The 25379-nt window shown below is 46.0% G+C and overlaps 1 protein-coding gene across 1 annotated transcript in view; it reads right to left on the bottom strand.

Moving 5' to 3' along the window:
• The window catches only part of Eepd1 (endonuclease/exonuclease/phosphatase family domain containing 1), a 101036-nt gene extending 76022 nt beyond the window's left edge, over positions 1 to 25014 (bottom strand). The window contains exon 1 of the mRNA XM_032909373.1: positions 24028 to 25014. Within this exon, the coding sequence (XP_032765264.1) occupies positions 24028 to 24905 (878 nt within the window). The 5' untranslated portion in view covers positions 24906 to 25014. The remainder of the gene's footprint in view (positions 1 to 24027) is intronic.
• Positions 25015 to 25379: the final 365 nt, after the last annotated feature.

The following is a 25379-nucleotide window of genomic DNA, read 5'->3' as shown; positions in this document are numbered from 1 at the left end:
GAGACTGGATTGGGCAATGAGAATATATCCTTTGGTTGCCACAGTCTCTCTCTTCTTCAGTAGAGGGTGAAAGTCTTAAAACAGAAAGCAAATATTATTTACCTCTAGCCAGTCCTCGCTCTGGTCTTGGCCATAATGGGGTAAAACAAAGAGGCCAGACAGCAGCATGTTCAAGCTGCAGGTGCAGGGAAGTAGCACTGATGAGCCTGACATTTGCCCCTCTCTTGTGCGTGTCTCTCTCTCTAGCCCAATACTACTCTGTCCTCCTCCCCAAGCCCCCTGCAGCATGAGGTATGTAGTATCCATGCTCACCTGGAAGCTGTGCTTAGCTAAAATACTGACTTTAGGTTATAACAAAAAGCCACCCCTGATGTTTGGAATGGCTGGGATTAACCTAGGGCCTTATGCACCCTTTCCTAGGAACTCTCTCTTGCACTCCAACCACATACTCAGATTTAGGATCACTGATGGAAACACCCAGAATGATGAGACCTGGTACAAACCAATACCTCTCAGAATGTTTCCTTGACAGGAGCCACAGTCACTCTGTCATCTGGTACCAACATGACTTCCGAGGGCTGTTTAGTTTTCTACCACTTGGCCCTAATGGGAGAACTCTGAAGTTCCAAAGTAAACACAAATGTAGACGTCTTTTCGAGTTCACTGACCTCCTAAGTATTTTTTCCTGGGGAAGAGGTCAATGACCGGCAATGACTTGAGGGAAGACAGTAAAAGATGAGAAATGGGGAAGTTGGGGCATTCCGGCTGTGCTATCTAAAAAGCTTGCTCAAACGAACCCTAGGACACAACCTCCAGAAAGACACACGGCTTCCTGAGGGTCCTAAGACAGCCAAGCTGTAGGCTTCAGCCAGCCCCACTACTGTCACATTGAAAAAAATGACTTCCTTTGCAACAGAGCCTAAAAGAGACATGATGAGCAGACACAGGACCCCGTCACGCATGGCTGCAGAACAAAGACCTGAAGTGAACAATCAGAGCTGCTCTAGAACTACTCAAAGAAGTACTGGTAGGAATCTCCTTAAAGAGGCCGCTCCAACTCATGGTGCATAGGGTGGAAAAGACATCCCTCCAAAGAAGCAAGACAAGGGACCACAGAGATGGCTTGGTGGTGATGGACCACAGCAACAGAAGTTAGAGCAAGCAATCTGGAGATCCGCAAGCTTAGCACATGGATACTTGGTCCTCGTGTGTTCAATAAAATAAAATTCCAATGCTAGCCTCTCTACCTTTTAATCTATTCCCAAGAGAAAGAGGTGGGCATAGGCACTAACACACATATGTAAGGATATTCCCTGCAGTACAGCTTGTAATAACAAAAGCCCAAAAATGGACTAAATGTTCAACAGCAGAATGGATAAGCACATCATGGGACACGCAAAAAAAAAAAAAAAAAAAAAGATTTAATGATCTCTTCAGCCCCTAAATCTTTTTAAAGGTAAAAATGGGGACTAGGGAAATAGCTGAGTTGTTTGTTTCTTAAGTTTTGTTGGTTTGTATTTTTTATTGGATAGTTTATGTATTTACGTTTCAAATGTTATCCCCTTTTCTGGTTTCCCCTCCAAAACCCTCATATCCCATCCCCTTCCCCTCTATGAGGATGCTCCCCCTCCCACCCACCCACTCCCACCTCACTGCCCTGGCATTCCCATACACTAGGGAATCGAGCCTTCCCAGGACCAGGGGCCTCTCTACTCACTGATGCCTGACAAGGCCATCCTCTGCTACTGCATCCTCTGCTACATTCCCTGCATGTGTGCTCTTTGGTTGGTGATTTAGTCCCTGGAAGCTAGGGGGTGGGGGGGGGGGTTATGAATGGAATCTCGAATTTGAATCCAGAGCCCAGCAGTAAGGCTAGTCCAGCTCTCCATCGTCCTACAGGAGTACACTAACTCCACCTTCTGAGAGCTGGAACTACAGGCTCCCATATTAAGGGCCATTTTTTAATGAAGATATTTCTCAAAACCAAAAAGTCAGTAATCTGCTACTGGTTCTGAAAGATGCTACCAATCTTCAAGGGAAGGAACAGTGTTGTTCCAAATCCTTGACCTGCCCTCCATGACCCTAGATCTTATATTCCCAGGCTGCGTGTACCTCTGGACTCTGTCACTTGCTTAAGATGTGTTCTGGTTGAGCACTGTCTTTGGCTGCTATCGGGATACCACCTCCTAATTTCACAGACATGTCTGAAACTCAGTGCTCCAGAGTAAGTATTCACAAATTATGGCCGATGGGTTATGTCCAGAATGTGGCCTACCTATTCACATCTTATAAGAATGGTTTTGTCGTTTTTCCTCTGTGTGTGTGTGTGTGTGTGTGTGTGTGTGTGTGTGTGTGAACAAATGTTCATGCAAATGTGTGTGCACATTATGTGGAGGCCCAAGGTTGACAGCAGGTTCTCTCTGTCTTACTTATTAAGGCACCATCTCTCAGTTGAATCCAGAGCTCACCGATAAGGCCCATGTAGCCAGGCGGCTTGCTCAAGGTCCCCCTTTCCAGCATCCAAACACTGGCATTACGACACAGCTGGTATTTCTGTGAGCTCTGGCAGTGCCCCTCCTGTCCTCACATTTGCAAAGCTTTAGCCACTGAGCTACCTCCCAAGACTGATTTTTGGCATTTTTAAGTTAAATGTGTCCTTTGTCTATCATACATTTGATTTACTCCCCTCCCCCATCCTGTACTCTCTCCCTCTCACCTTTGTTTTGGTATTTTAACAGTTTAAAAATATCAAACGGGGAGTACACATTTCATAGCATAAAAAATTATACGAAAGTCAAACATTAGTGATAACAACATTCCGCTGGCAAACAGTCTACTCATGTATGCCCTGTCTGAGGAACTGCAAGAAACTTACAGCTTACATAAAAGAGGGCAAAAAAGCCTAAAGTGTTTATGCTACACCTGACCCCTGACAGAAACGACTGGCTGACCCCTACACTAGGAAAAAAAAGAGTTTTTCAAAATAACCAGACGAAGTATAAAAGAACAAAATAATACAGTTTGCTTCTTTGATTAAACTGTTTGTAAGACTATATACAATCTATAAAATATACTTTATAAAGAACTGAAGGCAAGGATGTAACTCGGTGGGAGAGCACTTGCCTTGTATACACACAACCCTGCATTCAACCCCAGTGCCACAAAAATCAAACTAAACAAAACGTTAGGGCTGGGAGTCATCTGGAAGCAGCAAGAAGATGGGCGGAGAGGGAGCCCGCCAGTGACAGCTAGCATTTCATTATCACTGCTGGGACACACATCTGTACTGAACAGCTAGAGTGGAAAGGTTCACGAATATGGAAATTTCTCAGTCTGAAGAAAGCAAACAAAACCACATTAGTGGCTCAAAGCAAAGCTGCTCATCAGGTGCATAACAGGCTCACGGACTGTGTTTTGACAACATCCCCAGTGCCAAAGCAGTAGCAGGTTCTGGGCTTCCTGCGAGCAGCTGAGGGTGCAGTTCTGAGCTATTATTGGAGCAGAGCTGTTCTGGGGGTGTCAGGCAGGCTCCATGCAAAGGCCAGCGGCCACCCAGAACCCACTCTCTGGCCCACTGAGTACTCTGTGACCTCTGAGGAGCACAGGGTTGCAATAGCCAACTCCAGAACTTCTGCCAAGTGAACCAGGTTTCTCTGAGTCCCTGTGGAGAGAACATGACAATGCGTGGGCCATCTGCAGGTCACAAGATACTCAGGGATGACCCACTGTTCAGCGAATTGTGACTAAACAAAACAAAGGAACCTGTGAGTGAGCTTAGGCACAGATTGCCATCCCCTGGCCTCTCCTCTAAAGCCTGCCTCACCACAACCACCTGCAGGCCCTGCTCACCCCCAACTAGCTCCTCCTGCTGATATGTGGCCCCTGCTTTTTATGGAAGAAGAAGAAGAAAGAGTTCACAGGATACAGGACATACACAGCAGGGTCAGAAAAGGAAGAAAAGGTAAAAACACAAGCAAGGAATTTAACCCCACAGTGTCACTTTAATGCCGGAGTCTGTGTGCTGGTGGGCACTATCCGTGGCAAAGAAGTAGCTCACGGCTGCTTCCACCATACAGAGGCCCTGACAGAGACTGACAGGGATTGAGTTCCATGCTGACTCATCTACTTTCCCAGTCTCATGAGAGAAGGCAAACCATGGCTGTCTGTACCACAAGGACAGAATGAAAGGTTTATAGCAGCTATGGGACTCTGTAGGGCAAATCCATTGGTGGGCCATTTGGTTTTAACTTAAAAAGAAAAAAGAATTAGTCTATTTATAAATTAAAACACTGAAAATGTTTATTCTAGGTATTGTTTTTATTCATGTATAACTATGTATAACCTTTAGAAAGGTCCCAGTCATAGAGTTCAATAACCACCATGCTATGAAGAGAGACACACTGAGGGTTTGGCTCTCACCCCATCCTCCCACTAGGTTGTCATTTTACTGACTGGTGTCTAGCCAGGATCTCTCAATGTACTGTAAACATGAATGAATATATACTCTTATTGCCCTCTTTCTTACATGAAAACAAGAGGAGCTGTGTACCACTCTGTGGTCTATCCTCTGAACAGCACAGAATAGGAGGCTCTCCACATGCCCTCTCTGTCCTCTTCTGTCACAGCGACAATCTTTCCTGGGTGGCTAGAGCTGTTTGTTTCCATTGACACTCAGACTGTCACACACAGAACACGGTGATGTGTAACTCTCCACACTTGTTTGTAAGATAAGTTCCCAGCAGCAATATCACAGATTTTTAATTTCCCCTCATGCCACAGGTTTATAAATCACCTTCATTTTTGTGCAATGCTCTGGTTCCTGGTGAGAAACAAGAAATAGGAAGTGGGAGCAACCGACGGGAGCCCTTGTTTTTTGCCGTTGCTGTTAGCAATATTAGAACAGATGGGCCAAGGCTCGGCCGCTGGTCTGCAGTTTCCCCTACTCCCGATGAAAAGTGCAAGAAAGGACAAACGAACACACGAGATACAAAAATAAATGCACTCAACAACTCCATAAAGAAGGAAGCCCCATTTAATCTGAGCACGCCCTAACTCTGCTGCCACATATGTCTTTAGACAATCAGATCCTCATTGGCTTACATCTTCCTCTACATGAGGGAGCAGTTACCTGTGAGAATGGTGACGTCCTGGATATAGCCAAGTGAGGCTTTGCAGATTAACAGCTGGCTCCTGGGTACTCTCTCTTAGCCCCATGCAAAGAAAGCATTTCCACCATGGGGCTGGGAGATGCAATGAGAGGCAATAAGAATTTTCCCTGTGACAAACACCATCTACTTCACGCAAAGACCAAGAGCCCTTTCCCAGGCACAATCACACTCTGGGAACCAAAGAGGAGTTTTCCCTTGAACAAAGAGCCACAGAGAGAAGGGCTCTGGACCTTGGCTTTCCTCTCCCTTTGGACTGGCATGCATACATTAAACATGGTACCTACTTTCAAAAAGGTATTTTCATATGAGTAGATAATTTGGAACAACATGTGGTGGGCTGGACTTTAAGCTTCTAAGTCATACCTGGAGCCAAGCTGTCTCCTTGTGGGCAACTGAAACGGTGGTCTATCCCCTCAAATGGTTTACTTTTTTCAACAGTGTCCTGGTTGCTGGACACTGAGCCAGGTATTACTGGCAGATGCCGCAATTCATAGGCAGAATGTGGGTCATTATGGTAATGACAATACCTAAAGACTTGAGGACAGGGATAAAAAGATGGGAGGGTCCCAACTTTGGGACTCTGGGCTATAAGGAAAACTGGGGTTGGCAGGAGAAAGGTTAAGTAAGTCTGACTGACAAAAACATAAATGACTCGGAGATAGGGGACAGTGAAGGGTTCAGTGTGATGGAGGTCCTCCCTTGTCAGCACAGGGTACCAGGAACACACACACACACACACACACACACACACACACACACACACACACAGAGGCACGCACAAATGACATATGAGGGCCTTCCTAAAGCAGTGCTCTCAGGAAGATTGGGGTTTTCATTTTGGAAGCCCCATTCTGACAGTAGCATGTAAATAGTAGGTAAGGCTCTCCAATGAGCCTGCACTAGGCAGCCAGGCCTTATGACAGGGACAGAGAGGAATGTGACAATGGCCATGGATAATGACCATGAAACAGGAATGTGCCAAATGCTTTACAATTAATTCCATGAGTTGACACAACCTCATCTTGTGTTCCTAAAGATGAGCCCTAGGGACTGAAATGACTTATTTTACACTCAGCACCTGCTAAAAAGACTAGTCAAACAAGAAGACATGAGAGCTGCTAACTTGTATCAGACACCATTAAAGCAGACAGTAATAACTTTACATAGCAGAGAACCCACCCTCTGCAGTGCACGGGTGATGCGTGACCTTTACCACGGTCATCCCCTAAAGCTTCCTCATTCCCATCTGCAGTGGATCCCTGCTCTCAACCCTAGCCCAATTCCTGACACACTTTCTTTCTATAAAAACATGCAATACCCATTTAAGTCAAGGCAGATTAAACCATGCTGGAACTTTTTCCCCTCCCATCGAAGGCATTCAAAGTACCTAAGAGCTACACTGGGCCAGGCAGCACTATTTTTAACACGTACAATATTGTACCATATGCTATTTCCCTCACTGACAATGATACATTTGGTTACTTTGGTGTATTAGGAATTTAATTTTGAATCATATTTACAATAAGAGAAAAAAACACATATCAAACTAACATGATCCAAAGTCAAATACAGTATCTTAAATTTTAAGCCTTCCTCTACACACAAAACAATGAAAACATCATTCCAAATACATTTCTGTTTTTATAATCCTCACAGAGGCTTGCAAACACTAAGGCTTTAGCATTTAAAACACTATAAACACTGTGCTGCTAACTACAAAAGAGAGGACTCAGCATCTGAACTGAGGTGATTTTACTCAGTCATACAGTAGGCCTCCGTAAGTTAATTTTTCCTACTTTAAAAGGCAGCACAGAGATAAGAAACGCTGACATTCTTCCAAACTTCCTGCCCTTTCCCAGAAGGAGAAGATTAGCCTCAGGCTTTTCCTCAAATTCCCGCTATCTTCCAAGTGATTTTACACCCCCTCCCACAAAATCTGGAAGGCCTTGCATCACTTTTCCTAGGAGGCTTTTCCCCCTCAGGCCTTTGCATAGTTTCCCTGCCTCTCACATTCTTACTCAAGCCCAGCCCCATCGTCAGCGAGGTAGACCAGTAGTTCTTAGTGCCTCCTCTACTCAGTAAGTACCAACAAGGGGCAGGGATAGCTGACGGTACTCTGGGACTTTCCTCATCATCCTGTCTGGTCTTTGTCACAAACCTACGTCTCAAAAACACAGGAACCCACTGCCATTGCTTCCCAGATCTCCCTGTAAGAGGCTGCCCACATGTTCCCTTCAATGTCACAGTGATACAGCAGTCACCTCTTTTCAGTATGTCTCCTCTGACACCTCCTCCCCTGTTCAGTTGAGGTCCCATAAGCTCTGCCCTGGGTCTCTCCTTGCCTGTTGACTGCCTTAACTTTCCCTCTAGCCAGGGAAAAGCATTCCAGCAATGGTAGAGTCCCTTTGCCACTCCTTATGACTTTAAAGTGCTTCTAAAGCACAGGCATGGGCCTGTTCTGCCCTAGGAAACATTCATTTGGAGATTTCTAGAGAGCCTTTGGTTTTCACACGTAGAGAAGGCAGGCCCTTGTAGTATCTAGTGAATAGAAAGCAAGGATTCACTAAATAGCATATAAAACACAAGCCAGTTCCACCACAAACAATGAGCTTCCTAAAAATACCAATAGTCTGTGATTCTCCCATCACCTCAATATGAAAAGTATAATTTTTAAACAATCAAAGCTGATAGAACTCAGGCCAAGAGAGCCTCCATAAATGCACTGCCTGCTGGGGCCAATGTAGCCCCTACCGATTGGTTCATTATTAGTAGTATTTGTTTAAGGAAAAAAGCAAACCTTAAAAATGGAACTGTATTTTGAAGAAGGCAGTAACCTCTGGTGCAGGTGGCCCCACCTGCTCAGGGTCTGCGCCGAGAAAGCCAACAAGCGTTTATGCTTGGGAAAGTGATCATCCTACAAAGGCCAGTGCGGAGGACATTAATAGCACTCAGAAGGCCCTGAAAACAAACTGATGAACCAGCAGCAAACAGTCCCATGATCATCTATGGGTTGTTGGCAGCAAACAGAGCCTAGAAACACGAGCGGGGAGACAGACTGACATTGAGCCACACAGGATTTTGTCCATGCTCCTTTGCACAGTGTACCTCCCAGCCCCCACAAGCCCTAGCCCAGAGCAGCTCATCTTTTACCAGAGTGGTGTGTTGTGCTTGTCTATAAGACCCTGGTTCTCAACCTTCCTAATGCTGCGACTCGTTAAAACGATTCCTCATATTGTGACCCCCCCCAACCATAAAATTATTTTTGTTGCTACTTCACAACTATAACTTTGCTACTGTTATGACTTGTAATATAAATATCGGATATGCATGATATCTGATATGTGACCCCTGTAAAAGGACCATTTGATCCCCAGAGGGGCCTGCCTCAACCCACAGGGTGAAACCTGCTGCCACAGAAGATTTCATTTAAGGAAAGTTGTCCTTGACTAAAAAGCATTTTAAAAGCACTGTCCAGGATCTGGAATACAGCTCTGTGGTAGAGTGCTTGCCTGGCACAAGCAAGACCCTGGGGTTCTGTCCCTAATACCTGTAAACAAACAGATGCATTGCCCTGGGCCTGAGGGTCAGGGCACATCCACCAAGAGTAGTAGCTTCAAGAAACAGGAAACAGCATTGGCTGGTCGGAAGAGGCAGTGGCACCACTGTAGCCTCTTTGAGCAGTTCTACAGTTAGCAGCCCTGGGCATGATCGCTCCCTACCACCAGCCACAATATCTGTGCAATCTGTCCAAGATCGAGATCCTGAGTCAACGGTCCCCACAGCCAGAAGGAGCTCTTCTTATCCCCTATGCTTTTGAATAGGTACCACTGTCCCTCAATGTGAGGCCAGCAGGGGCACGCTATGCCAGGCAAAAGTGGTTCCACTGACAGCTTCATCAGAGGGTAGTGAGCACTGCTGACCATCAAGTCTCATTGGGAAGGTGATTTCTCATGTTCTGAAGGAATACAAAGACCAGCACAATGGTAAACGGCACCAAGACCTCAAGAGCGTGAGCCCAAGCATCTTTCCTATGACTTTGAAAGTTTCATACAGATAATGAAGTGCTCCACAAATACAAACAAGGAGAACTGGTGCTGTACAGTCTGGCCTTGAACCATGAAAAATAAAAATAAGGTCAAGGTTCATGGCTCCAGCTCCAGCAGCCACCAGGCCACTGGACAGCAAGAAAGAGTCCCTGTGTCCATCTGTCGCTGATAGTAAATCACCAATAGTGCCATTGGGCTTGTCTATAACGAGCTGCAGGAGAGAGAACTTGCAAACAATTAGTCAGAAGGCAGTATCCTGCCAATTGCGCACGGGTTCTCCCAAGTACTCTTACTCCCTGACAACGTGAAGGAAGCCGAGATGTAATTAGCACTAAAGATAAAGATCTATTTTTAAAGATGGATATATTTATAGCCGTCACACAGCCAGACACTCTGTGGGTGGAGAAATATACAAACTTCTGTCTGTGGTCAGATATATACAAACCTAGGGACACATGAGATGTAAAACAGGCTTATAAAAGTAAGACTCCATTAATTGATCCTATTTGAACCATGAAAGATAATTTGGAGGTTGCTGACCTCAAGCTCGACCTGTGATGAAGTCTGACTCACTGCTCGATTTATTTTGTGCAAATAAAATCGGGTTAAAATTCAAGTATTTGTAATTTAGTCTCATTATTTGGGGTCTGTCTGCTTGTATGCCAGCAGTAGCGTATGTTTTGGGTTTTCTGCTAGGTCCATTAGTATCTGTGTATCTACTTATACAAAAATATACTCGGAAAAATCTAAGGTTTAGAGTATAGACAATAATTTATTTCCTAAAGATAAAAGCATGAGAGGCTGGAAAGACAGCTCAGCCGAAAAAATTCCTGGCAGGCAAACACGAGTTCAAACCCACAGCACCCTTGTAAAAGGCTGAGCCTGCTGGTACACACCTATAGCCACGATATTGGGAGGAGAAAGCAGAGACAGGCGAACCCCTGAAGATCACTGGGCAACTAGCCTAGCGGAGCCAGTGAGTTTCAGTTTATGTCTGAACAGATCTTGTCTGAATAGACACAGGGAGAGAGCAACCACAGAAAGATTCCAGTATCCATGTCTGGCTTCCACAAGCACATGTGTGCACACACCTACACCAGCGAGTACATACACTGCCCACAAATACACAGAATTAAAATCAGAACTTTTTAAACATGTAAAGCATGAGGAATGGTAAAATTAACAATAGAGAATGAGAGTAGCAAAGGAGAAAAATCGTAACTAGTCACAACTGAGGCCTCCAACTGTGTGAGAGGACTTCTGAGTTCTGATCAACTGGCCTTTGTTTCCAATGAGGAGGCCTTTAGAAAACTGGTCTTGAATTACAAATAAAATGGTCTGGTTTGGACATGTTCCCCCAAGGTCATACACCACTCTTAGTGAAAGGTATTGGGTCAAATTACAGGTGGTTAGAACAGAAAGCTTTGTCCCCACAGTGGACTGCCCCTTGCTGGGGGAGCGCATTGGTTATCCGAAGAGCGGGTTTTGTTTTGTTTTGAAATTATGTATATGTGTGATTGTGTTAGTTGTTGAAACCGCTAGGGCTCCAGTTACAGGTGATTATGAGCCATCTGATGTGAGTAGGAGGAACTGAACTCGGGTCCCCAAGATTTTCTCAGACGGAAGATGGATTTGGTACGACGTTGAGCACTTCTTCCTGCCACAAAGACAGTATTCCAAACTGTGTCCAGGTGCAGTGACCCCATGACTAAGCAGCAAGAAAGAAAGGAAGGAAAACATCATCTTTTTTTTCCCCCAGCTTAGCACAGATCTGAAAATACATACTCCTAACCCTTGAGCCGTCTCTTCAAAAGCAAGCTTGGCCCTCTCCAGTATCTTGCCTTTCAATGTTCCACCATCCACCACAGGGACGACGCAGCCCCCTCGGTTCTCACTAGCTGCTGGAACTCTGTTCTTGGGCACCTCCCGGCCTCTAGAGCCATGAACAAAACAGATTTGTACTCAGATAAATCGCCTAGTTTAAGGTGTCCTGTTACTACTATAGGAGACAGGCTAATACAGAAAGGATATACATTAGAGAGATCACCGTGGTAACAAGACAACTAAACACAACGACAGACCACCAGGGACAATGGGAGTGGGGGCTGCGTACACGTGGTAGAAGGAGAGAGTGAGGGAACTGCTCCTGAGGACAAGGCCTTCAGAAGCAGCCGCTAGCTGGAAATCTTCAGAACTCAGCAGGTTCTTTTGTGAATTAACAGTTTCATAATTCCCACCAGTATGTCTAAGTGCATTTAAGTATCTCTTTACCCTGCAAGCGGATAGGAGGTGCATGACAAGAGAAATGTCATGTTGAACACAAAAGCAAAGGGAAGTGAAACCTTGCAGGGTCCCTTGAAGTGAAGGGTATGACTCAGTGTATCACGGCTCTGGCTCAGAGGGATCAGGAAATAAACATGCTGCATGTAATTTCATCTGTGTGTGATGGCTTGGCCAGCATCCTCCAGCAGGTGTTCCTTCAAGGCACTTCTCCGGCCTGAGGGGCCTGTGGACTGCAGGCACTGAAGTGAGATCCCCAGTGTTTACCTCTCACTGCAAACCTTGGCTCCAGATGAGTGCTCAAACTTCCATCCAAAACACATAACTTAAATGTGAAGTTGGAGGACACTCAGTACCTCTGAAGGACTCTCCTAAAAGGACTGCTCAGACACACTGCTTCTGCCAGAATCATGGAACATGCCAAGTGGAAGGTGCCAAGGTCTTCCCAGATGGAGTTTCCTTCGGGTAGGATGTCGAGAACTTTCTCCTATTACAGAGAAATTTCCCAGTTTGTGTCTTGGTACAATGACTCTGTGACTAACTGGCAAGAAAGAGGGGAAAAGAAGCAGTCAGCAACCATCTCTGTGTTCCTCAGCTTAGCAATGACTTTGAAGATAACCTAAGCCCAGGCTTCCATCTAGATATTTCTCCAAAGAGAAGTAAACAGCCAGTAACACACGGGAAGACGCTAAGCATCCCTGGGTAGTGGAGAAATGAAATTCAAACCCTGATAACACTGTTCCACGCCCAATAGGATGGCTATGGTCAAAAATCAAAAGACAATAATAAGTGTTGACAGGCATTTGGAAACCATGAGCCCTCGTGTACTGCTGACAGAAATGGAAAGTGATTCAGCTGCTCAAGAAAACAGCCTGGTGGTTCTTCAAAATGTTAAACATAGAATTAACTATGAACCAACAACATGACTCTCTGGATATGGTGTAGAGCAATGACAACACCTTCCATATAAAAATGTCTTCATCTATGTTCAAACCAATATTATTCATCAGAGCCTAAAGGTTAAAAAAAAAAAAAAAACTAGTTTCCATCAAGATAGTGAAAGATTACTCAGCTCTCAAGGGAAAAAAAAAAATGGAATTCTAACACATTGCAACAAAGGTGAACCTTGAAACATGGGAAGGGCAAGGAGTCCAGTTCAAACAGCCAAGTGTCCAGAAGAAAGGACGGGCACCGGAAGTGACAGCTAATACTTATGGAGTTCCATTATGAACTGTTCCATGTTTATGTTCCATGTTCTGGAATTACATGGGTGACAGCTACACAACCCTCACCTGTGACTATAGTAAAATACCGTGAATATAATAAAAACTACTGTCAGTTTACTGCCATGAGCTGTATGACGTGGAAATTTTATTTCAATTCCAAAAGCAAACCCAGCCGCCACACAGCCCAGCATTGCTGGCCTCCCTGGGACAGACTGGGTGACTTCCCCACATACCAACTGATTGACAACCACCTTGAGCTCCCTCTTCCCACAACTCATGCTGTCTCTCCAGCCTCTCTAGGTATAGAAGTGTCCCATCCTGGGCCTGATGTGGTCTCTCCACATTTTCAGATTCTCTCCTACTTAAAGGAGACAGGGCCTGATCCCTTCTCACCAGCTGAGGGACTTCCTGCAAACTTGCTTGCATTCTTCAAGCACCGTCCTCATGCGTCTGGTAGACATACTGTAGCCACTTGCTGGTATGAGAATGAAGTCAGAGACTGAATATAAAATGCTTACAGTGGCTCTTGAACCAAATTAAATAATAAATGTGACCAACATATTCTTGTCATGAATTTCTTAGTGCTGCTGGGCCAAAACTACGATTCAGAACCCAGCTCCTACCCTTGTAAAAAACCCTCAGTCTGGAAGGGTGGATGGCATCTACATGCAATTGCAGTGCGGGACCTGCTAAGGACTGGGAGATCTGGATGCGAGCCCATAACTGGACACAATAACAAAAGTCAGAGAAAGCTTGGCTTGCGTTGGCTCTCTGACAGGCACTCTGGACTCACCTTCTCACTGCAGGTCTAAGGGACACAGAGTTCCAAATAGCAGACAGACACTAAATCCCTACCTGAAGTTAGTGTCTAGGTCCTGGCAAACTCAAGCATCAATATTATCTGGGGCTAAGGGCAAGCACCAAGTTGGCAGACTGAAGGATGCTGTCTGGGAGTGGAGCTGGACCACAGGGCTTCAGGGCAATGCAGTTTGTTCCAGCAGGATGCCTAGACTGGCACTTCTGAAGGGCAGTGCAGGGGAAACTAACCCTGGCTCCCAAAAAGCTAGGTCAGACCTACTGTGGCTCATAAGAACGCTGTCACCCCAATGTCACCCCAGGAACTGGATGTCAGCTTTAATCTGTGCACTGAACACTTTGAAAGTATTCAGAGACATATCTTCCTCACAAATGGCCCAAAGACACATCAGTCAATTCTCCCTAAATTATCTTCTTATACACTGAATGATGGTGGCCTCTCAAACTTCACCAGCTAAACCCCAACTCACAGTAAGTCAGAATCTACAAAATGAACTATCTCCTCGTCCAAAACGACTAGTGTCCTCACAAGCAGACAAAATTTGGATTCGGATAGGTAGAAGGGCCGTGCAAAAACAACGGGAGATGAAGGCCAGTTAGCTATTTGGCAGAGACAGAGCCTCGGGGGAACACAAAACAAAGAACACTGCTAAATCACACGTAGTGGTCTCTTGCCCCGGCAGTGAGACAATGAATTCCAGTTGTTTGGGCTACTGGGTCCACAGAACTTTATCAAGGCAACCTTCTTGACTAATACGCACCCTGTCTACAGAAATGAGTGTCCCTCCTCCTCTGAATTCCAAGTACGTCGCAGAAAATAGGGGTCACTGTCCTTACTAGTTAGTAAAACTTCAGAATAGAAGGGACTTCTGCAATTTAGAAGAAATGCATACATTTAAGTATACAACACCCACCAAAAGAATTGACCAATAAAAATATCACCCAGACACCCTTTGGCCCTCCTCCTTTCTTTCCTTCTCTTTGTGCTTTGATTTTTACTATTAGAGAAAGGCTGGCCTTAAGATACTACAGGGTCTCAGCTTGGAGCTCAGAATTCCTTGACACAAGCCTGCCTCAGACTCCATACTGCACCACCCTCCTGGCCTAACCGTGATTTTAATGAACACAAATACTGTATCTGAGCTGGGTCTGCTGGTGCATGCCTTTAATTCTAGCATTCAGAAGACAGAAGCAGGGCGATCTCTAAATTTGAGGCCAGGTCTAAATAGAGAGTTCTAGAACAGCCAGGGCTACACATTAAGCACCCTGTTTCAAGACTAAATAAATAAATAAACAAATAAATAAATACTATATCCAAGATCAGGGCTAACAGATAGTTTTGAAATCTTGCCTACCATTCATCCTCCAGGTTACTTCTGTCATGGCTCATGTCAATAAATTCTTCATTTTCATAGATAAGCAGCACTTTGATCCATCATCTTAAATGTTCTTCAAATTAAGTTTACCCTGGACTTAGATAAAACAACTTTTGCTTCTATGTCAAAATTAGCAGTTATCTGACAACGGCTTATATTTTTATTATTAAATGTAGAATCATCAAGACTACCATAATTCAAGATCATCGCCATTTTGCGTGCTGTCTGACTGTGTTCAGTGCAGTTCATATCCGCTGAAATGCTCCCCTCAGCCACTGGGAGATCTCACACATATTCTACATAAAAAATAGTAAAAAAATAAATAAACCTTAAAATTCAACTCAGAACAATTTAAAGAGACTGTGCAAACCTTAAAACTTAGGAAAATGCTTTGCAAGGCGTCAAAGACAGCCTTCTTTCTCAAAAACTTATCCCAACTCAGGGTAATTCACAGGCTACATCAGCAGGAAATCCTACAACAGTGGCTCTCAATCTTCTTGATACTGTGACCCTTTACTAGATTCCCCCAACCATAAAATGACTTCATTGCTACTTCACAACTGTAATTTCGCTACTGTGACGAATCGTAATGTAAATATCTAATACGCAAGATGTCTGATGGACGACCCCCAGGTTGAGAACCACTGTTTTAAAGTCTGTTAAGTAATTCGTGTCCTGAGTCAAAGAAAAATAAAAGCAAAAATGAAAGTCCATTGCCACTTACCTTTCGGGGAGCCAAAATGAGGAATTTAGGGAGAACTAATACACTGGAGCAATGGCCCTGTGGTTTATAAGTAGCCACATCTTTTGAGTCAGCCTTTGATGAGCGGCTGACACTTTCGGCTACTGCTAGGAGTCAGCAAACGCCATGCCCTGTAGCACTCTATAGACTATAACTTGGGCACGGCTACCAAGGTTTAGTTTGTTTTGTTCTTTATTTGACTGGGATTTTATTTTGTTTTGCTTGGGATGGGGCTGTAGCTCAGGCTAACCTCAAACTCACGCTTCCCTTGGCTCTGCCTTCCAAACACTGGCACGACGGGCATGTGCCCCTATACCTGGCTGGTGCATTTTGAGATTCATCGAACACATACTAGTGATTTTACACACAAAAGTGAGTTGTTTTTCTTTTTTCAGCCACTTCCATTCAAGAGACCCAGCAGACTGCCCCGCTCCTCTGTTAATGCACACTTGGCAGGCCCATAGGACACTGAACACTCCTGAGTGGAGTAGCCATGCCTATGGGCATCCTGTGCTTGCCAGGGGCCAACTTTACCCCTCGACCGTTAATGCTGGTTGCACGCACTGCTACTATCCCTAAAACGTGACACCGATTCACGAATAAGAAGCGTGAACGGAAAGAGAAGTTGTTTCTCAGAAAATAGAGACGAATGTTTGGAAAGATGCTGTGGAAACAAATTATGTCAGAAACTGCTATCCAAAAAGAGGTGTGGGCAGGATAAATACAAAAGACTCAAAAGTCATAAAAGAAAATACGCGGTATCTTACACCCGGGCGGCTTTGCGAATGTCCTTGTGAAGAAGCAAAGGCCAGAGCAAACGCACGAATGCATGCACATGCACTGCAGGAATGGCACTGCTGTGTCTCCACACGCTGAAAGAACTCCGAGCAGACAGAGCAGCAGAGCAGCGGGTACTCCAGAGGCAGACCAACGAGGATTACTGAACCGACAGGTACTTCCTCCTCATCAAACTTAGACACTAACTGCTGCGACTGTAATTCAGACCCCATGACTAAAAGCCATGTGACCGTGGCAGAGGTCTAGGCTTCCCCGGGCCATCCCTTTGCCATCCATTAGACAGAGACAAAGATGACAGCCACAGGTGATACAGGCTGGGCTCACGCCCAGCCCCAGCCAGTCCAGTGTTACTTATGAGTTTTTGTTCTCAGCATACATACTGCTACCAATAAAGCTCCAGGCCCTGTGGGGAGACAGGCACGGAAGAGTTTGCTGCTTAGAGCGAGATTTTACAGCTTAAGATTGGAGACCACAGTGTTAACCCAACAAATGGTGGGGGGGACACCAGGACTGGCAGCTGTGAAGGCTCCTTCTGAGAAATGAAAAGAGGAAACAGAGTCCACAGTTTCAGGCCCGCAAAGCCAATCACGGGAGGGGGGCTTTCAGACCACAGACCACTGTCTTACTTTTTCTTCAACGTAAAATAACAATTGTGTCATTTGCAGGACAAAACTACGGATGGAACTGGAGACCATCGGGTCAAAAGACATAAGCCAACTCACGAAGACCAACATGGCATGTTTCCTCTCAAATGTGGACTCCAGATTGCTGTTAGAGATGTGGCCCTGGAGAAAGGCACTGTCTGGGGAGAGACATGGAGACAGCAGTGGGAAGACAAAAGAATAATGGCAGGCAGTGACTGTTAACATGCACGATACCCACGCAGGACACCACCCATGATGAAGCTGCTTATTTTATTTTAAAAAAAAAAAAAACACTTAATTTCTTTAAAGGGGGTTTTTAAAAATGCAAATCAGACTGAATTTGCTCAAGAAGCTTTAGGAGAGGTTTTCTTTGAACCAGTTATTAAATCAATATTTAAAAAAAAAACCACAATCTACCTTAAACCCTCCCTCTTAGATTCCATGCTTTTAGCCTGAATTGAGAAAGTACTAATGTACTCCAGAGTTCAATCAGCAAAGAAGCTCGCAGATCCCTACAAGAGCAGAACGTAGAAGACACAGGCAGGCAGGACAGCATTCCCCTGGTAAAGCGCTCCATTTCAGGACCTTACAGCAGCCCTCTCAATCAAAGGCCAGGCCTAACAGCTTAATCAGGTAATGGCTTGCCCAAAATAGAATCTTCAAGAAACAAGGGCTGGTCGGGAATAAGCACAAATCAACATCAGTTAGAGTACTATGGCCAGAAAAAAGAAAAAAGAAACACACAGGGTTTCTCTATATGGGACTTCGGAAGGACTCCGGACTTCTTTTATTGACATGTTTACCCCCAGATACCCTCCAAAGACTCCTAGCCACCAAGATCTGCGTGTGTATCAGCTCTCAATTACAACACTACAATAAATAACTGCGACCCAGAATAAGGTCTGTGTGCAATCACATGGAGTAAGGCCAGGAGGCTTTCACCCCACATTTCTGTAGCAGCTCCTTAATGCTCTGACGGGAAGGATTACCAAGATGGGATCCCACCTTGCTTCCTCTATAGCACACAGACCAGGTATCAGTGATGAGCAAATGGTATTTTAGTGAAATACGTCATTTTATTTGCTACTATAGCAAAGATTATTAAGGAATTATGGACTAAGACATTTGTTTTTTGTGTTTGTTTGTTTGTTTGTCTCTCTATGTAGGTCTGGCTCTCCTGGAACTTGCTAATGTAAACCAGGCTGGTCTTGCGCTCAAAGTGGTTCACCTACCTATAGATCCCCTGCTGGGATTAAAGGTGTGCCACTGTGCAAGGTCAAAGATAAAGGCGGTTGTTCTCATGTTAATTATTTGTAATTTCTAGAGAAGAAACCTGGGTTTCTAAGTATGATACATTTGAAACCTGAGTAGATGGTCCAGTTTGGCCCTCCATCTTTATCATGGAGGAGCTACTAACTCATAGCCCCAGCTGTTGCCACATTGCTCTCTGTCAAATGACATCCTCCCTCCCAGTGAACTTGTTCCCAAGGTTGTTCCTCACTCTCCCCTTAGGCTGAGGTTTCCACATACCCAGTGGAACCAAGCAGACTGGTACCGAGTCACTGTGTTCTCTGCCTCTCAGAAATACTCACTTCCTCCCTCACAGTGCACTTCGCCTTGGTAGCTAACTACCTGTCAGATTCCTATCTCCACTCAAGACTGTCCGTTTCCTCAACACAGGGCAGGTCGCTAAACCACTGACCTCATCGAGGAAGAAGCAGAGCAGGTGCTCAGTCAACAAGGAAACAAACTAAGGTAAATTATCTTCCTATGAAAAGTTACCTACGATCCCTAAGCATGACTGTTCTACGTGTCATTGGTGCTAATAGAGTACAGGGCCCTATCAGATGCCACTCTGGGGCAGAGAACAGGCTATATAGCTATGGGTACCCACAACCCTACTCCTCATCCAGAATACAGCATGCACAGGGAGGAGCGATGAGGTCAGAGAGTTGTGTGCATGTTCACACAGAGCAGAAGCATGCCAGTTGTCCTCAAAATTTCTGAAATGCCTCTGTGCCTGTCTTCTAGGAATTTTGACGTTTCAAACAAGTCACCATCATCCCTGACACAGACAACTACCTTCATTCTTATCTCTAAGTAGGTCCTTCATTTCCACCCACTTCATCTCCACAGTCACTCACTACACCTCAAGCAAGAATAGCCTCTTTACAACTCCTAAAACGCAATCCATTCAGGCCACAGCAGTCACAACTCAGCAGGAATTCATCTCACCAGCGTCTACCTCTACCCCCAGATTTCCCATGCCTGGCTCGTTGCCATCCACCAGCGCCCGGAGGAGACCTTCTATGACCTCCGTTTATCTAAACAAGCATCTCTTTGCCTCACCTCTCCATACTCTTGCACCTACCTGTAATTAGGTACCTGTGTGAGGACATGCTTATCTCCCTATCCAGAGGGGAAGTTCCATCAAAGCAGCAGCATTGCCTGCTACCCAGAGGGAGAAGAAGAAATGCCTGATTGAATGTTTAATCATCCAGAAAAAAATCAACAATATCAAACCTCCACAGGACCTTGACATTAGACCCCAAAGAAACTCACCTTCTTTGAAAAACAAACATCGCCCCTTTCCTTTCGGAGGGATGCCCGCACCAAGACCTCTCTTTACTCACCCCCTCCTTCTCTTACAAAGCCACAACAGTCTTCGTGCCGACCACCTTTCTGTCTGGAAATGACCCAGAATTCCTTGGCTCTGCAAACCGGAACTCCACCTTGGAGTGGAGCCCAAGGTCTCAAACTCACAGTTAGGGCCAAGCAGAGAGGCCTTGACGTCCTCTGAGTTTGCTCCACACTCTGGCTGCCACCCCAGCCTTTGGAGGAACAAAAACAGGAAAGGCACGGGGGCCTTCGGAGGCTAAGACAGTTTCAGGGATTTGGGTGAAGCCACCCTTCTTACAAGGCCCTGACGCTTATTTAACCCAAGACGGTGGGCCAGTGAGGTTCAGAAACAGGACATGGAAGGACATACTGAACTTGGTAAAATCCGTACCAAGTCCTGGCTTTGAAAACAGACAAATGAAGAGCTTCAAATCCTCGCTCCAGCATCTTTACTTCTGAAGGCCAATGGGGTGTTATCTCAAGCCTCTGAGCCTCTGTTTCCACAGCTATCAAAAGGGATGTTACCCCGTCTACTTTAAGAGGATTGCAGAGTGATTTTTTTTTCCTCCCCTGGATATTATGTTTGGTTCATCTACCTACTCTTTAATTCCCCAACATGAGCCGATTATTCATATGGACAAAATACAAATGAGTTTCTGTGAGTTAGGGGAGAAAAAAACAATCTGGGTTAACCAAACTGTTTCCATGCTGAGCTACACAAACTGACTGACATTTAGTTAATTCTGTCCGTGGAGGTGATCCAAGCTGATCCCTGAGCTGTGTTTATACTTGTGCACAGGAAGTGTGCATTCAATACATATTTTTCAATGGATGAATGGAATGACAAGATGAATTCTATCTATGTTGATCCCACTAATCAAGTCTGTCAGACTAAAATCTGTTGGTGGAGCCTTTTTTTTTTTTTTTTTTTTTTCAGAACTATACACGTTGCCAGGCATTAATAATCGACATGTGATTTGCCAATGAAGACTCAGAAAGAAATACAATTAAAACCTCTAAAAAGCTAACTACTTTGACACCAGAGTTTCCTTCAGATACAGAATATGAAGAAAGCAGGCAGCCAGGATGTGGGATCTCTTTTATTTCTTTTGGAGATTCTCGATCAGCTCTCCCTGCACTTATCGTCAGAAACCAAAGGGACACTGGAAGAGAGAATGCTTACTCAGCAATAAACAAACACCAGAGGGTCATCGCTCACACTGTCCAGAATTTTGCCCAGGATATTCAGCAGAAGCATGCCTCTTTCGTTCCTGCCCCATAAATACTGAAGGAGGAAGAACATTGCCCCAGACCAAGGTTTGGCAAATGAATCTGATGAAACCGTCAGTGTCCCTGAAGGTTCCTGGTGACTATAATTATCTAGCTCCAAGAGGTCCTACCTTAGAGTTCGCATGCAAAGTGTCTCCACCTATCAAGTCAGCAGCATATGAGAGCAATAAAGACTTTAATTCCCATACAGGGGTACCTTTCCTCTAAGAAAACGCGCATATTGGATGAGCAAAACTCACAGAAAAGAAGCTACGAGACAGCCACTCCCTCCTACAAAACTGCCCAGGGTTTGCTTTATAATGCCTTAATAATGGATTTAATGCCTGTGACTGGCATGGGAGTTGGCAAATACCTTTGGTTTGGTATAGCGTGGTTTGGTACAGCAGTGCACAGGTGCTATGCCTAAGCAAACAGCATGCTTGCCAGCAGCACAGTATAAATAAAGTCAGCTGGTCTCGGTCCTTGTCCCGGGAGTCACACATGAGCTGTTTCAGAGGCGAGAGGTTTAACTCCTTTCACTTCTTTCCTCATCTAAAGATGGAGAATCTCTAACAGAAGCAAACATTCCCGACTTTAGAGCGACTGGGGAAGAACGGAAGGATGTGGAAGCTGTCAGAAAACACAACGGCACGCCCCGAGCTCCAGCTCTCTTCCCCTGGACATCTACAGTAGGAAAATAAGAACCACCCGGGAAGCTGCAAGCAGCCACACTTGCTCATACTAGATCTGCTTCCTGCTGTTAACAAAGAGAACCCCCGAGATGTTGGGAAACTTCTGTGAATCACTATGAGCGCACACACACACACAGCTCTCGGAGCATGGACACTGCCACCTGTCCTCAAGGACTCAGTGACAGCTTCTGGTGCCCCAGGACAACCACAAACGTTCCCACCCCAGCTTTGCAGGGATCAGGCCTTAAGCCTATTACTTGGGTTTTACCAGACACTAACCATGTGCTAGGATTCCTCAGAAGAGTGACTGAATTGTGATCAGACCAAAGGAGTCACCGACTCATGGGACATATATGTAGCCTAGTGTGACAACCTAATGGAGGTAGAGGGCACCTTCCCACTGCTTACTGCCAGCGCCCTCTCTACACTTCACTGGGTTTGGGTGAACTTGCCTGAAGTTCACCCAGCAGGGACACAACTCCAATAGTCTTCCAAGAACAAAACAGGACAAACTCCACACTGAACAAGAATTGTTACTGCCCCTCTCTAGGCAGCCCCTTGTGGCTCCATCGTTGATTCAGAGCCAGGCCAGCTGCCTGAGTAGCTTCTGAGTAGCTGGGAACAACCAGCTCCATATCCAGTCTCAACCCTCCCATCGTCCCCTCTCTTCATTCGTATATCTTAGAAAGTATTAAGGCCCTTAATTCCTGGCCAGACTGAATGGTATAGGAACGAATAAATTCAGGGATGGCCAGAACAGTCAAAGGAGGGGGCAAAGTAACGGAAAAGCTCAACGCAAAGTCACACCAGGAATGCCAATACCAGCACCGCGCCTCTCAGCTCTAAAGCACACCAGAAACACGTAGAGTGATCCCTGGCTGGCACCCAGAGCTTCTTAGGCAGTGGCTGGTGGTACTGGTCCAGAGCCACACTGATGAAGTGAATGGAGAAGGACTGCCCCTGCTATCCACCCTACTGAGAGACTTGAGATCCAGACTCGCCCATCTCTTTACTACACTGGGTCTTAAGAAAACCCCTGCTGGAAATCAGGCAATCATGCTGCTGGCCGCTGTCCCCCAGCAGCTGTGAAGGAGCACCATTATCAAGCCGGTCCTGATGTGAGTCTCCCAGGGCTGTGAACAAGATTAGTTTGCAGAATGACTGAGTTGGGGTGACAGACAGACAGTAAGTACAACATAGCAGGGAGTAGAGCACCAAGTGATCTTCTGGTTCCTGATCCTTCCTGCAACCCTCTCTCTCCCCTCGGAGATAAGAATGTGCTATGGGACGGTGCCAAGAAAATGTTGTGACCTGCTTTCCTCCTCACTAATCTGTCCATGACCTGCCACAATGCACTGATTCCGCACTGAGAGCTCACTTCTCACTTCCAGACACCAAGAAACCACCTCGCCAAGCAGATCGGCCTCCTCAAAGGAGGGCAAGCAAAAAACCACCAGCACTGACTGCGCCCCAGATCCCTGCAGATCAGGATCTGAGAATTTCCAACACAGTGAGAAGCTAATGACACTGTACACTGTTACAAATAGCAGGAGTTCTGGCCACGATGTATTATTCTACCGTGTGGGGAGTTAGTTCCTACAGACGGTAATTCTGTGACGATTAGAAGCATCCTCTCCCACTGGCCGGACCTGCCAGGCTTTTCTCCTTTAGTTCAAAAGGAACCATCTGCCCAGTATCCACACCCAAACTGGCCTTTTCTAGCTCTGGGACAGGAGGAGGAGCATGCTAAAAGCCAAGTTCAGGTTCAGCAAGGAAAAGCAGTGTTCCGTGCTTTGTTCACAGCTCCCTGGCAAATACAGTGCGTAAGTTTGCAAATTTTTTTTTGTCCACACAAATAGGCGTATTTGATGGGAAAACATGACTTTCCCTCCCACTAACGTAACCTTTAAAAAAAAACTCAGGATTTTATCAGGACAGTGGTAGTGCATGCCTTTAACCCCAGCACTCAGGAGGCAGGGGCAGGTGGATCCCTGAATCCCTGAGTTCAAAGCCAGCCTGGTTCTAGGACAGGCAAAGCTACAGAGAAAGCATGACTCTGAAGAAAGACAAAAAAAAAAAAAAAAAAAAAAAAAACCCTCGTTTTTCTTATATGCAAGACTATATGCCTCAGTCCCTGAGGCAGTTAAAAGTCTGTGAAGTTCCATAAGCCAAAGTCCTTCTGCAAAGCAGAACCCACAGTACACAGCCTCTGCATAGCAGGGGACCATCACTCAGCATTCAGCTCTGGAACCTCAGGAACATGGGTTAAGCACTCTTTCCTCTCCCTTGCCACAAAGGATCCACTCATTTGTATCCTCACTCACAGCACCCTTCCCGGTTGCAGCCCTCACCTGTTTTCCAGAAGCGTCATGCACACCACCTCTCGGACCCCTGGGTTATTGGCCTTCTCCACAGAGCAGCCCTGTAAGTTCCACGTGGCCAACCTAAACACAGGTCGCCCATCCCTCATACCTCCAAAGGCCTCCACCGAGGGCCTCATAGAGATAATCTGCGTGGGCCCCCCTGGTGGCAGGTCCAAGTCCTCACTCTGCAGGCTCAGAGACGTGGGACTGGGGTGAGGCTTGGCAGTGAAGGTAAGACCCCCATTGGTGTGGGTAGATGGGGGCCTGGACCTCTCTGCGAACACCTGGTGTCGTATTCTGTCCAGGAAGGCTGCATTGATTCCATCCATCCTCACCAAGTCCTCAACACTTCGGAAAGGGCCATGTTCGCGGCGGTAGTCCACGATGCTGACGGCCATCTTCTCGCTGAGGCCCCGGACACTCATGAGCTGAGCAAGGGTGGCTGTGTTGATATTGACTCGTGGAGTGAGGGGCACAGTGGTGGCCAGGTGATGGGGCTGCTGCTCAGCCAGCAGATCCCGCCTCAGGGAACTGGGAGAGTGCTGTGCGGAGTTACCCTTGCTGCTCACACAGATCTCAAACTTGACCTGTTCTAGTTTAGTGGCCCCCACACCACTGACAAGCGCTAGATCTTCCACCTTCTTGAAGCCGCCGATATATTCTCGGTACTCCACGATGCTTCGGGCCACTGCACGTGTCACCCCAGGCAGGGTCATCAGTTCCTCCTCAGTGGCAGTGTTGATATTTAGTCGTTCCTGATTCACCAGGATGTTGCTGAAGTTGCAGGCAGCGCTGAACTTGCGGCTATGTGACAGGTCTGATGGGTCTCTGGGGATGGAGCGATGGCAGCCCAGGGTGCTCCCCATGGCCAACCACCACAAAACAATTCTGGATAGAGAAGGAACCCGGGAGCCTTCACAGGCACAAAAGAACAGGAGGTCGCAGGACTTATGGGTCGAGGAAGTTGCTGCAGACGAACATCAAATCTTCCATGACTAGTGTTCAAAATTACCTTTTGCTTGGCCCCCTAGAAATTGACATGGAAATTGATTGAAATTAATCAATCAACCCTTTGCACCCTCGCAGTGTTGGAAGTTCATAACGCGTAGGGGGGTCAGGTCAACTTCTGAAAACATGGACCCAGAAAGGCTGACCTTGGTGGGGTTTCCTCGGGTTATTTATCACACTGGATCCAAAAGGGGAACAGAGCTATCCCCCCTGAGCCTCAACGCTGGGGCCACCTCCTCATTTCGGACCCCCCTCCCCATACACACACACACACAACGGGGCTCCTGCAGACAGTCAAGAAGAAGCCCCTACTGCGCTCAAAGCACTGTAAC

Source organism: Rattus rattus, chromosome 8 (assembly GCF_011064425.1).
Source record: "Rattus rattus isolate New Zealand chromosome 8, Rrattus_CSIRO_v1, whole genome shotgun sequence".
Classification (NCBI taxonomy): domain Eukaryota; kingdom Metazoa; phylum Chordata; class Mammalia; order Rodentia; family Muridae; genus Rattus; species Rattus rattus.
This window is presented reverse-complemented; position numbering and strand designations above follow the sequence as displayed.